Raw genomic sequence first — 13300 nt, 5'->3', positions numbered from 1 at the left:
ATGAAGGCAAGTTAACAGGAACTTGTATGAACCACATCAACCATGAACTAACAGGCAAAGATGGGGAGAGAGAGTGGTTTTAAAAATAATTTATTTAAAAATACAACTAAAAACATGCTGAGTGCTTAAAGGAAGGGCTTCTTCTTGAGCGTTACAGGTGTGGCTTTAACGGACTTCATAGTCCGTCCAAGTGCTCCTTTTCTGGGAGACGTGACCGATTCCTTGAGGTTGGCCAAGAGACCCTTTCTGGTTTTCCTTTTGGTTGGGGACTCCTTAGAACGCAGGGCCTGCTCCTCTGACAGGAGGGACACCCTCCTGTCCTGCTCGGCCAGGTCCCTCCGCAGCCCGTCGATCTCACGGTCCTATTGGAGGAGGGCAAATGCAGGGCAGCACCCAATAAACACCCAGATCTGAGAAAGTGCACCACACATGCCCAGCAGGGACCCAGGTGAGTGGTCCAATGTGCCCCTAGATGCCTCCCAGTATCAGGTGTGTCATTCTGGGGGGGGGGGGGGGGACGACACATACACACCCACTCAATTCACTTTTGCCCCCCTCCCCCAGCTGTTTCAAAGCAAGCACTCCCAGAAGATTGTGGCTTGCCAGCACAGCATGCCTCATTTCCCCTTAAATACGGAGTGCATTTAATATTTAGCATGCTGAATTTTTGTGGCCACCAGGGGGCCCCCCCCCACTACATATGCATGCTTCAAAAGCTGCTTCATTATCCTGTTGATTAAAACCATTTAAATGCCGGATGACTGAACTAGCTTTGGAATTCTGAAGTTTGTCCCAAGCAGATGCAATATTGTCATCCAGTTACCCTCTCAGAAAGCATCTTCTGAAGCTTCTCAAGCTCAGCTTCTTTCTCCATAAAGCTTTCCCCAGCTTCCTGGATGGTCTCTGCCAAGTCCTGAATCTGCTTTTCCAAAGATGTAATCACCTGTGGCAAAGAGACACCTTGAAAAGACAAAGCCAAGGAGCTTTTCCCCCCCCACACGATGTCAGTGATCATACCTCATCTTTGGTGCCACAGAGCTCTTCAACTGCACATTTTGCCTGGTACATTTCCTCATATTTCTTCTCGGCTGAATATGGGACCAAGACAGAAGCATCTTAGAATGAACTGAAACTACCATGGTTTAAGAGAACTAAAAGAATCAGTGTTTAACCAGGTCGATTTATGCTTAGCTGCCCATCAAAAGAAATCTAGGGGCTCCGAGTGTTACTGTACCTGCAGCTCTGTCCTCAGCCTCTAGGGAGCACTGGCACGCCTGATCTGAACTGAGGGCAGCCGAAGGGGTCCGCAAGAGACTCCGGAGTCTCTGCTCTGCTTCAGACAGCTTCACCTTCAGTTCCTGAACAGGGGTGACACCTGTGACCCACTTAAGATCTTCAACTTTGATACTTTGGCAAATGACCAGCACCTGTGTCAAATACCTACAAAGCAGTCCAGTAAAAGCATGACTTGGCCCTGATAGTGTTGCAGTGCATTTGTTTAGTTGTGATGTTAGAGATCTTCAAAGTAGGTGTCACCATAATGACCCTTCATTTGTAGATATGAGGGAGTTCAGTTAGGTCTAATGTCCGCCTGAAGTCCAGCAAACACTTTATCCACTGTAGTGGACATTGTTTGCGCTCACATCTCATACTATACGTACCACTACGAAACAGGACGTGTTCCTCTTTACCATCAGGGATTTAACCATGACATTACATGGCAGGAGCCAAAGTCAAAGCAACCATTTGATGCTTCCGTTACAGTTCAGAATAACTCTGGCTCTACTGGAACAGTATAACCATCCTCATACCAGGGAGGTAATGACAAGTGCTTTCACACAAGGACCAAAAATCACAATAGTATAGAGAACAGAAGGCAAATCTACCTCAACCTTCTCCTGCTCGGCGATGAACTCATCCACCGGTATGTACTCTTCCTCAACACGCTCCAGAGCACACTGGTAGGCGTGCTCCTTCAGAGCATCCTTGTACAGCTCGAAGGTGTTCTCCAGCTTCTCCTGATAGCTCTCCTTCAGCTCTGCCATTTTACGGCTGATGTGGGGGGGAAGGCAGGGGGGCGCAGACACATCCCATTTCCATGCATATTATGAAGAGTCAAATATATACATTACAGAGCCAAAGGCTTCTTAGGAGTTTAGGAAGGTTAGCTACTGGTCACCATTTGTGAAATTTTAGCTCCCTCTAGTGGTATGTGAAGGTCTCTTGCTTTTACCATCACCACCTTTCATTTTGGTGATGCCACTAGTACACAATAAAAAAATAAATTAAAAAAAACCCACTGCACAAGTCAATTTCCCCACAAGTTCAGAAAGTCCAATGCCAAATCCCTACTCCACAATTAACAAGCGATATTAGCGATTGTCTGAATGACTATCCTTGGCCTGCAGGCCTGACCTCTGCAGCTCCTCACTCTCCATCAACTGCTGCAGCATGGCGTCACCCATCTCCTTACGGATCTCGATCTCCTGCACCAGGTTCCTGCGACGTTCTGCAAGCAGCTTCTCTTTAAGGTTCTCAATGATGCCCAAGAGATCCTTTAATGGGGGGGGGGGGGGGGGGCAGGCACAGAATGAGCATCTCCCATTGTCCTCAATGAGGATGCTATGATGGGAACCAGATCTCTCCAGTACCTCTTGAGGAAGGATGGACATATCTCCTTCATCTTCATCATCCAGGAGCTCATCCTCTGAAAGGATGCTGTCCAGTGCCTCTTCATCTATGATCCCATTCCTCAAAAGTGGTTTCCCATGTGGACCCACTAGTTTTGGAGCAATACACTCCAGGGACTTTGGGGGTACGATCTGGACAACCTGACAGATCAATGACCAACGGCATCTGGTTGGTGCAAAACGCTTAAAATTTCAGCAACAGATTTCAGAATGCACCCATAATTCTGGATTCTAGAGTAGCCAGATAGACGCTCTTGTACTGATAGTTTGATTCCTCAACCTTTAGTATATCGCTTTTAGTAGCTGAGACCACTGCTAATGAAGCAGTGGTTTCCATGCATGACAGTTTGCCAGTAAAATGATTTTAAAAAGGGACCTGCTTGGCCACCGCAGAGAACTTCATGACATGAAGGGTCTCATCATAGGTGGAGGCGCACTGATTGATGTTGACGATCATGCAGGCCCGGCCTTTCCCGCAGAAGATGGACTGGAACAGCCTGGTCAGTTTGCTCTCGCGAAAAGGGACATAGCCACCCTTTATTCTAGAAGCAGGAAGTGAAAGCCATTATCGGGGGGGGGGGGGGGCGGGCAATATTGAGGGTCTATGGGGAGAAGCCTGAACCAAAGCATCATGCAACACACACACACACACTCTCTTGAGCTGGTCAATGGGAAATTCCAGCATCCCTTTGCATGGAATTGCCCCAGTCTGTAAAAGTGGCATCGCATCCTGAACATTGTTATGAGCGAGGTGACGACGATGAGCTCCAATTAGGAATAATACCTGTCGCTCTGGTTGTTGCGTAGTGCTGCTATACACTTCCCCAGGATGAGCAACGAGTTGTTGATATTCCCTGCTTCTTTGAGACGCTCTCCGAAAGTCTTGGTCTTGGTGCATCTCTCAGAGCCAGCCAAATCGCAGAGGGACAGCCTGGGGCAACATGGGCAATTAAAGAAGTGGGGCATTTTCCCCGCAGATCTCAGGAGCAATATTCAGTACTTACTCTGTCACCCTCGAAACTTCAGTTCCTGTGATTCTGAGGAGTTTGATGGCAAATATGCTGTGGCTTTAATAAAAAAAAAAAAAAAAAAAAAAAAAAAAAAACACACACTTAAAGGTTTTCCCACAAACTCTTAGAACTACATTTCCCAGCTGCCTTAGAGAAGCTAACCTGAGTCACATGTACTTGCCTTCTACTAGATGACTGATTCAACTTTGTTGAAGCAGCACTTCGGTTCCGGTTACCAATTTTCAGAACCCTCCACGCTTCCTCGGAGCTATGGACATTAATCCACTTTAAATCTGAAACCAGATCAAAACATTAGCTTCAAACCTCCAAAGCCTACTGCTTTTCAAGTCACCATGTTTAAGCTACCATTATAGAAAGCAACCACTTAAAAGCAGGATTTCCCCAAGGTTTCATTAAAACCAAGGAGAATTTACCAACTACCATACATTAAAGAGCAAAGCGCATGCACTCACACACAGCCCAAGTAAAAAAACTTGCCTCGGACATACGAGTTCCCCACACTGTCCTCACAGACCCTCAGAGCACTGCGTTTCTTGGCCTTAACACATGGGAGGGACTCCAGGAGATCATATACAAACTCGTTGTAGATCTCATAGAAGGCAACCCACACTGCAAACTGGTGCCTGTCCTTATCGACCACAGCATCTGTCGAGTCCACTGGGTTGCAGGGAGAAGGATATTGCAAGACAGGAATTTGCCAACTCAAGTACTCTAGACTCCAGATGATCGATTATACATTACCTGTTTGGTCATATGAAACTGAGGAAAAAGAGATGCTGGACGTGAAAGACGTTGAGGAACTAGAGGAACTCTTTGAATGTTGATCGTTTTCCTGTTTGAGAAACAGAAGAGTTTACAACGGGTTGACAGTGTAACCATACATACACTGAAGCACACGCTACAGCGCCAAAACCACCATTAGAGCTTCTCAACGGGCAGGAGGGACTGCCAAGACGGCGCTGACAGACACGTACCTCCTTGAGCAAGGAAAAGACTGCTGCTTTCACATTTCTTTCCTGCTTCACTTGGTCTGGACCCAGGTACTGGACATCACAGCTGAGATAAGGTTTCAGGTCCATTTGATCATACTGCTTGCCCTTAATGTAGTCAAAGATGACATCCAGTGCACGAGGCAGGATTCCGGGGTCTTTTGGGGAGCCTACGCAAGTTTTGGAAGTGTAATAATCCACGTTCAGTGCAAGACAAAAAATGAACAGCAGAATGAAGAATCATAATTTAAAATAATTACCTTGGATTGTATAGGTTTTCCCTGCATTTGTCACCCCATAGGTGAAGATGAGAGCATTTTTCCCCTCCAAATAATCCAGCACTTGACTTTTTATAGTGTTTTCAAAGAAGGTTGCCTGACTGGTGCCAGACCCAAAGATCTGCAGGAAATGAGGAACCTGAGGTACAGGGTCTGACTGTTTCCAGGAAACGGCCAACATCAGGAAGACAGGCAGCATGTTCCAAAGCAGCACAAGTGTTCGTTTTTAAGTTGATATGAAAATGGAGGATCCTACCTGGGAAAAGGAGAATTTATGCACAGACCGTCCAATGCCCTTCTCACTGCTCTTCATAGTCGCAGACCCTTTCGGAGCTTGCAGTTTAACAGATTCGGAATCGGCCAGCACTATGCATCCCTAAGGAAAATTCAGGTTAAAAATAAAACCATTTATTTAAATCTATAGCAAGCTTCAAAATATGGGTTTCTTTAACACAGAATTCTATACTCACTTTGTCTTCATCGCAGGCAAGCTCTTCTTGGGAAAAGGGTCGGACCCTTAAATACACCTTCAGCTGCTGGTGTTCGGTATTACTACCCGTGTCACTCTAAACGAGAGACAGAAACCGAGCCTTGGGTTACGGTTTATACGAAGCTCAAGCCTTACTTTGCACAACATTTTGACGATTAAGTCCGGAAAGAAATGAGAAAAAAAAAAAAAAAAAAAAAACAGGTGGACAAAGATCTAGAGGTACGTAGGCCTACGTTTTACTTAAAACCAAGACAGAGGTTATGGAACGAAGAGAAACAGAAAGAAAGTAAGTTAGATAGAACCTGAGCTGAGACAATAGAGGAGATAGTGGACAGCTCCGAAAGCATGCCGTCGTGCGGGTTGCCGGGGTGGAGTCCATTGCAGGTGGACTGCATGGCATCCATGTCGGGATGGACGAGAACCGTGCATTCGTCCGTCAGGTCGATCAACATGGACATGGCTGGGGACACAAGAGTAACAAAAGGTGAGAGCGATCGCGGATCCCACCGCTTTACGAGACGGCGTTACATTCTATGAAATATACTTACTTTGTTTAGAAAATAGATAGCCGTAGTTAACATCTACGTTTGGCAGTCACTCTGTTCTGCAGCTATATGGTTGCTTGCCCTTTCTTGGTTTTTCTTTTCTTTATTATTATAAAAAATTAAATACCAACCTAAACTGCAATCTCTTTCGCTAATGACCTGGGCAAAGTAGGCACAGTACTAGACGAAGCTACGTGCCCACTAGTAATCGTTAAGGCCTCCCGTCTAATTGAATTCAGGTGCTCAGCCCCACCCCTGGTCACTGATCACCGGGTTTCAAGAAGCGGATATCGGGTAACTTATAGGACGGTCGCGAATATCAGCATGAAACATCCGCAAAGCTGGTCCGCAACAGATGCGTGTTCATATGCAACGAGTATGTTCTTGTTTCATTGACGTCTGCTTAAAATAAAATGATTTTGTCTGGAGTCAGTGATTTTGTGCCACAGTTTTCCATAATCATTTATGATTTAAAAATATTAATATTTTATTGCTGATATCGCTTAGGTGTGACATTAACATAGCTGTATACCCGTTCTGGTCCACACAAAGTTGGTCCAGTCTTAAATATCCTAAGGGGGAAAAGACATACATGTTCACACCCATATGATTGTATTATCCATTGTAACGTTGCTTACTTTTACAGTTCAAGTTTATATTAAAAGTATTAAACTAACTTCAGAATATCCCCTCATCTTTTGAAACATATTTGCAGACTCAACAGGTATTATTTACTAGAAAATTATCTGAAAAACCAATTCAACAAAAAAAGATTAATATTTAGATGTGTCACAGTGTCTCTGCCATATCCTAGCAATAGACTTTGAAAGACCCACACAAAAATGAAGGCTTTAACAATTGAGGCAATGCATGGCTCAGACCGGTGTGCTCATATTACTGGTTCGAATCCCATGATTGGCAGAGTTGCCACATTCCAATGAGTATCTCAGCCAGGTTCTTAACCCACTGAATCTTGCTCCATGGACACTGGATGAAAAGATGCTGACCTCTGACCCCCAGCTTCACTCATCTGCATCTGGACATCTCAAAGATCACGGCGGATATGCACAAACACCTCCTAATGTACTACTGTAGCACCCCTCATTGGTGCAGCGGTATGAGCCCTGCCTCTGGCAAACGAGGCCCTGGTTGCAAATCCCAAGCAGTACAACTCTTAAATATTGAGGGCAGTGGCAGCTTAACGGTTAGGGAGGCACACTTGTAATTGAAAGATTGGTCTGAATCCCTGACCAGCAAGGCACTGCTCCCCGCACACTGAATTAGCTGCCCTCTGCTATGGGCCAAATGGCCTCCTCTCGTTTGTATAGTTCTTAGTTCTTGTCACGATGTCATATATGGGTTAAATGCAGAGGACACTTCATTGTGTGCTGTGGTGTGTCAACAATGACCACTGATCACTTAATTCTACTTGTACACATAAAACTTAATTTCATGTAAAAAAAAAACAAAACCCAGTCAGTTCCTCATTTCAATCTTTTATTGGGAAATTTATGCATCAGCGATGGTGACCTCAACTTCTACGCCGGGCTCGATGCTGATGGAGGTGATCTGCTTGACGATCTCAGACGGACTGCGCAGATCGATGAGCCTCTTGTGGATGCGCATCTGGAAGCGATCCCAAGTCTTGGAACCTTCACCGCAAGGAGTCTTCCTGGTGGTGATGCGCAGGGTCTGAAGGGTAGGCGAAGTACAGGTAATTAGGTTGGCGATCAGCTAAAAGGCTCCCTTCTCTGCTCCACACAATGTAGTTAAGTTTTTTTTCCATTCCAAGAATAGCCAAGGCAGATGTTGGGTAATTCAGCTGTCAGGCAGACAACACCTGTACCTGACAACCAAATGGCACAACATCCAAAAAATTAGGAGTGTTGTGTATCGCTGTAGCCTACGTCGGTCTGGTCATAAGGTTGCAGATTCAAATCCGATGGCTGGCAGTGGTTAAACTATTGAGCCTTGGAACAAGGCCCCTAACCACATCATCAAAAGTCATTTACATCCCACACTGAGACATACCTTGGTAGGCATACGGACTGGCCCCTTGACCTTAAGGTTCTTCTCCTTGGCACCTCGGATCAAGTCAGCACACACTGAAAACACAGATACACCAAAGGTAATCTCCTTTCTACCAAATCAATTCCACTCTAGTCTTCCATCACCAATGGCTCAGAATAGCGTATAGAAAAATCAGCATATTTCATATATCAAGTTTCATCCTCATTGCCAAATCAGGAAACCAACACTTTGTAGCATAAGTCAGGAAATCCATTAAAAGTCCGCTGAAAGTGGGGAAAAAAGTCCCGATAGTCTTACCCTTCTCCAGGGACTTCACATTGCGGCTGGTAAGAGTGATTCGGATGCGATGAATGGCAACCTCAGCTTCAACCGGCGCCTTCCCAGTGTCCTTAAAGGCCTAAAGAACGCACGAATATCACTTTGTAATTTTATACATGTATGACACCATAATACCATCCTTAAGTCGTCGAACATAATTATTATAAGTTCCTATGAATGGGTAAAGGGGCATGGCAGGCAGTGTGGATACTACACACATTATGGAATGTCTTCCTTAACTCGGAGTAATTACAATAAGCCAAGTCATGTAAAAATCAGTTATCCAGTGTGCGCCAAATTTATTTTCTTAGTTTAAATATTATAAAAATACAGAAACACAACCATCTGGGCACATCATAATTAATCTAATGCTAGTAGCTACTAAGTACTCTTGAAACACGTGCGGCCGAACAGTCATAAGACGTGTTTTATTAAATACTACATCTGTGCAGAAGCGGGGGTATTACAAAACATCTTAAAAGTGACCGTCTCACCATATTTAATCGTTCCTGACCGACTTATTCGTAAAACGTTTTTGGCGAACAGCGGTGAGCCAGGAAGCGAGACCTGCCGCCTGAAAGCTCTTCACGAAAAGGGCAGGATGAAGGCCTGCAGTTTAATTATATACGACATACGGGTCCTTGGTCACCTTCGACCCAAGCGCAGCTGCCAATGACGATGCAGAAACGCGTGGCGGCAAAATTTCGGATAACCGACCATACTGATCCAGGATCGGCTAATTCAGGTCTCTTCTCAAGTCAGCCATTCTTTATAAGCAGAGAAACTGACTCAGGAATGGAACTCGCGTCATAAAGCCGGTTTGACGCTGATCACTTTTAAAAAAAACAAAAAAATAACACCGGTAGCGGACGCGAGCGCGTGTAGCTGATGTGTAAAAAAGCGAGACGACAATGTTTGTTATGGAGTCTGGGGGCTGCCAAGCGCGATCCTGAGGTGTTTTGTCGTGTGCTGCATGCTTCCCTGCCTGACCTGACGGTTTTGTGGAAACTTTGTCAGGTTTGTTTTAGTAGTTTGTGCATATTTGTCAGTATATCACCATTCCTGAATTACCCTCATGCACCTTTTCAGAAAAAGTTCCCCCCATACGGGTTGCCAACTCTCACGCATCTGGCATGACACTCACACGAGAAATCTTACGGCAAATCTATTATTCCATTATAAACCTAAAATTAGCTACATCAAAAGCATTAGGACAGTTTGCAAACCCTACAGACTATTTACACGGTAATAAAACTGTTACATACATATACATGCAGACTTGAATTGAAAATCTTACTCCGGCCCGCTGACCAAAGTTGGCAGCCCTGCCGATAACAGCTTAACTTCATGAAAATACAAACCTATATTCTTTATTTTAAACCTGGTAGAAACTTTGTTTCGGTCTGTTTCATTTAAGTTCCCAAGTAACACCTGAAAGATTTTTTAAATTATACGGAAATCAGTACGGTAACCCGAGCACTACCTTAAATTTGGCGCCTATAATTTAATTATTTTGAATTTTTAAAAGGAATCCTTATAGTCAAGAAGCAGAAAAATGCAAATTCTCTAAGTTGTGGTGCTTAAGAGAAACACGTAGTTAAAACACTGACAACAGCAGAGTTAAAACAAAACAGTGTTTTAATTAAGTTTTATACAACACAAGTCTTTCTAGGGAGTCGTAAGCGAGCACCCATGATAAACGTACAAAAACCACAATAGCAAACAAGCATTTTACAAAATAATCAATAGTAGGAGACGTCTTTTGCGAGATTTAATCACATTAATCAGAACGGGGGGACAGTTTTTCGCCCAATGACCAAAATCACATAGAAAATAAAGATATACAAAATCTTTTCAAAAGGTTCGATTGAAGCGTGTAAAAACGGTGTTATATTTTACGACCTGGCTTGTGAATCTCATTTAGCCCAATAATGGATTTTTTTGCAGGGATATAAAGGGCATCTCCGTAAATTAGGCTGAAAAGCAAACATGTCGTGCAAACACGTTGGTTAAAATTTAGGCACCACTAAAACGCAAGTTCAACAATGCTCATTTCCATTTAAAAAGTACAACTTGATCTTGGTCAAGGCACTTTAAAGGTTGACATGTGCATGGTCTCGATCTCGCTTAAGACTTCCTTGGAACTGGGTCTTTGGGCTGGATCGCCGGTCCAGCACCTACAGATGAGGGACCGGCACTTTTTACCCAGGCTGGACTCCATGAAAACCTCGCCTGTTAACTTCGGTCGCAGATCAAAAGCAACTACTGCATACAGCACAGCCTGGCGCTCCCCTTCATACGGCTGATCCCTGGTTATGAGCTGCCAGAAAGTTATTGCAAAAGAATAGATGTCTGCTTTTAGGGTAACCTCCGATCCCTTCAGGATTTCGGGTGCCCGATGGGTGTAGGTACCGCCTATATGGGAGGTAACTGGATATGCGTGGTTGCAGGGCTCCAGTTTCTGGGAACAGCCGAAATCGGCGATCTTGCAGTCATCTTCTTCGGTAATAAGGACATTGGCTGGCTTCAGGTCCAGGTGGGCGATGTAATGTGAATGCAGGAAGTCCATGCCGCTCGATATGCCCAATGCATACTTCATGCACCTCTCCATCTCCAGCTCGCTGGTGCTGCAATAGATAAGATGGTGCAGACTGACGCATCCCGCATACTCCATCACGATCGTGCCGATATTATCCTCGTTTTCCACACTTGGCGGAATGCAGGTGGTGGCTGCGATGATTCGGACGATGTTTTTGTGCCGCAGATGGGCCGCGTTCAGCTCCGACCAGAAGCTCTGCCGGGACGCCAGCTTGTTTTTGGCGCACTTTTTCACCTTCTTCACCGCCACCGTTTCGTCGAAGTACCGGCCTTTGTACACGGAACCAAAGCCGCCGGATCCGATGGGGCACAGGTGCCGCAGCTCTTTCCAATTGACCACGGACGACCAGAGCTTGTGCGCACATCTGGTGGGGAAGTTCTGCCGGGGCACCCGGAGGGAGATGTTCTTCCCATGCCTCGTCAGGGGAGAGCTGCAGGCTCCCACTTCAAGTGTGGCTCCAAACCCCTTATGCAAGAGGCGGCTTACTGGGATAGGGGAGGGCATGTTTCTTTTTTGCCTAAAGACTGCATGAGATTTGTGCGACTTTTTCCTGGCAGAGTGATTAGCCGTAAATCTACTTAATTGCGCTTAGCGGACTAATTAAACAATTAAATTGACGCAACGTGTAAGGATTAAGTCATTAACACAGCCGACAATTTAAGCGTGCGATCACAGTTTCAAATGTTTCAAAGTTATTAAGAACAGCAAATGACAACGGGTGAGTTTCCCCAACTCTTCTTAACGCTTTAAACGGGTTAAAGGGTAGGACGTAGCGTTAAGAAGGCTTTGGGAAACTCAACCAACATCCAATAAATGACCAACACCGGTACATTAATGGAGTGCTGTGTGTCTCTGTAGTTCATAAGGTTGCTGGTTCAAAACCGATGCCTGGCACAGTAAGGTAAGGGGGTTAAGCCTCGTTTAATTCTCGAAACACGTGTATATTAAGTCGCAATAAAATGAATTCTGAAATTTCGGTAACGTTATTTTTAGTTTTTTATTTGGAATGAGCAGAATTACAGATGTATGAAATTTTTATGCATCACAGGCTAAGTCCGAAAAATGCTGTTAATCCATGTAATCTACATTTATTTATATACATTATTATACTACACCGCGACCATGTTCTGGATAGACTGCCCACTTATTTGAGGTGAGAGGATCAAATTGTACAGTATGGTTTTTTTGTTTGATGGTTTTTGTGAAATTCCTGCTGCTGCGTAAACATTACTATTTAGGAAAAGATAATACTGATATGAATGGCACACAGAAATTATATCATAAATCAATTTACTTCATGAGCAGGGATGGACATAACTGGAACACAAGTACGCATTAACCTTTCAAAAATGATACGTGCGACAATCGATTGTGGTAACAGTGTAAATGCGTACTTATGTGCATTTGCGATGATATGAAAACAAAATATAATGCATTTTCATCTTTATATGCTAACTCTACTTCATTTGCGGTATACAGGATAAAATGAAAGGTATTTTCTTGTCATAGCCGCGCAAATGCTCATAAGTACGCATTTCCGCTGTCCATCCCTGTTTATGACTACTCTTCTATAAATGCAACAGCCATACACAAAGTGGAAAAAACATTACATATACACATAAATCGTTAAGACAATTCCAGGGGCACCTGAATAACAGGGGCATTAAGAACTTGGAACATAATTGGATTGGTCTGGGTTCAGCGCCCAATATGATATGCTTTCATGGGGTCCAAAGTCTCTAGTGGCACCAGCCGGTGCTGCATTTATGTTGGTCTGCTAAACTATTATATCTGCATAACATAATAAAAAATACAACTTACTTTGGATAAAATTGCCATTTAAGCAAATAATAATAAAACTGATCAGCATGACAGAATTAATACTAGATTACTGTCAAAGTTGAATCCATTATTAAAAACAGTAGACCTGTATGTTTTCACGCCATGCATGAACATGTATGTGGCTTAATTACATTGTTGCTCAGTGTAAGTTTGCAGAAACACAAATCATTCACATGGCTGAAGTCACACATACAGTATAAATGAGGGTTATCAGCACCAAGAGCAGTTACCTGTAGATCAGACTGCTGCTTATTCAGACTGCATGTTAGCTGTATTCTGTAAAATTGCGCTAAAAGGGTGCATATAGAGATGAAATGGTTTGGATGCTGTAGTGCAGGGGTTTCCTTGAAACTGAGAGTTACTTCACGGGTACTGAGCCATACGAAGGGCTGCCAGTTTGATACACTCTTCTTAACAAATTTCCTCAGTTTACCTTTAGTTATATATTATTATTATTATTATTATTGATTAATGACAGTCATCTGTG

General features: G+C 44.0%; 3 protein-coding genes and 1 non-coding gene across 4 annotated transcripts; all 4 read right to left on the bottom strand.

Annotated features, from left to right (window-relative positions):
* Nucleotides 1-74: 74 nt before the first annotated feature.
* On the bottom strand, nt 75-6220 carry LOC111847230 (kinesin-like protein KIF20A). Its single transcript, XM_023818229.2, has 19 exons — nt 6027-6220; nt 5781-5938; nt 5459-5554; nt 5245-5364; nt 4971-5109; nt 4696-4880; nt 4463-4553; nt 4199-4378; nt 3882-3993; nt 3695-3757; nt 3475-3621; nt 3067-3232; nt 2652-2831; nt 2416-2555; nt 1887-2052; nt 1235-1358; nt 1018-1088; nt 824-943; nt 75-362 (listed from the first exon to the last, which is right to left on the bottom strand). The coding sequence occupies exons 2-19, from the start codon at nt 5934-5936 to the stop codon at nt 126-128; spliced, it is 2493 nt and encodes an 830-aa protein (XP_023673997.2). The 5' UTR covers nt 5937-5938; nt 6027-6220; the 3' UTR covers nt 75-125.
* Nucleotides 6221-7503: 1283 nt separating this feature from the next.
* On the bottom strand, nt 7504-9020 carry rps20 (ribosomal protein S20). The gene is made up of 4 exons (XM_023818227.2): nt 8867-9020; nt 8352-8451; nt 8055-8128; nt 7504-7715 (listed from the first exon to the last, which is right to left on the bottom strand). The coding sequence occupies exons 1-4, from the start codon at nt 8867-8869 to the stop codon at nt 7533-7535; spliced, it is 360 nt and encodes a 119-aa protein (XP_023673995.1). The 5' UTR covers nt 8870-9020; the 3' UTR covers nt 7504-7532.
* Nucleotides 8198-8264, bottom strand: LOC111847253 (small nucleolar RNA U54). The gene has a single exon (XR_002839056.1). It is a non-coding gene; the product is annotated as a small nucleolar RNA U54 (small nucleolar RNA).
* Nucleotides 9021-9992: 972 nt separating the features above from the next.
* mos (v-mos Moloney murine sarcoma viral oncogene homolog) lies at nt 9993-11708 on the bottom strand. The gene has a single exon (XM_023818200.2). It carries the CDS (start codon nt 11473-11475, stop codon nt 10456-10458), a length of 1020 nt encoding a protein of 339 aa, XP_023673968.1. The 5' UTR covers nt 11476-11708; the 3' UTR covers nt 9993-10455.
* Nucleotides 11709-13300: the final 1592 nt, after the last annotated feature.

This window comes from Paramormyrops kingsleyae, chromosome 4 (assembly GCF_048594095.1).
Source record: "Paramormyrops kingsleyae isolate MSU_618 chromosome 4, PKINGS_0.4, whole genome shotgun sequence".
Lineage (NCBI taxonomy): Eukaryota > Metazoa > Chordata > Actinopteri > Osteoglossiformes > Mormyridae > Paramormyrops > Paramormyrops kingsleyae.
Note: the sequence above shows the minus strand (reverse complement) of the source record. Positions and strands in the feature narration are given on the sequence as shown.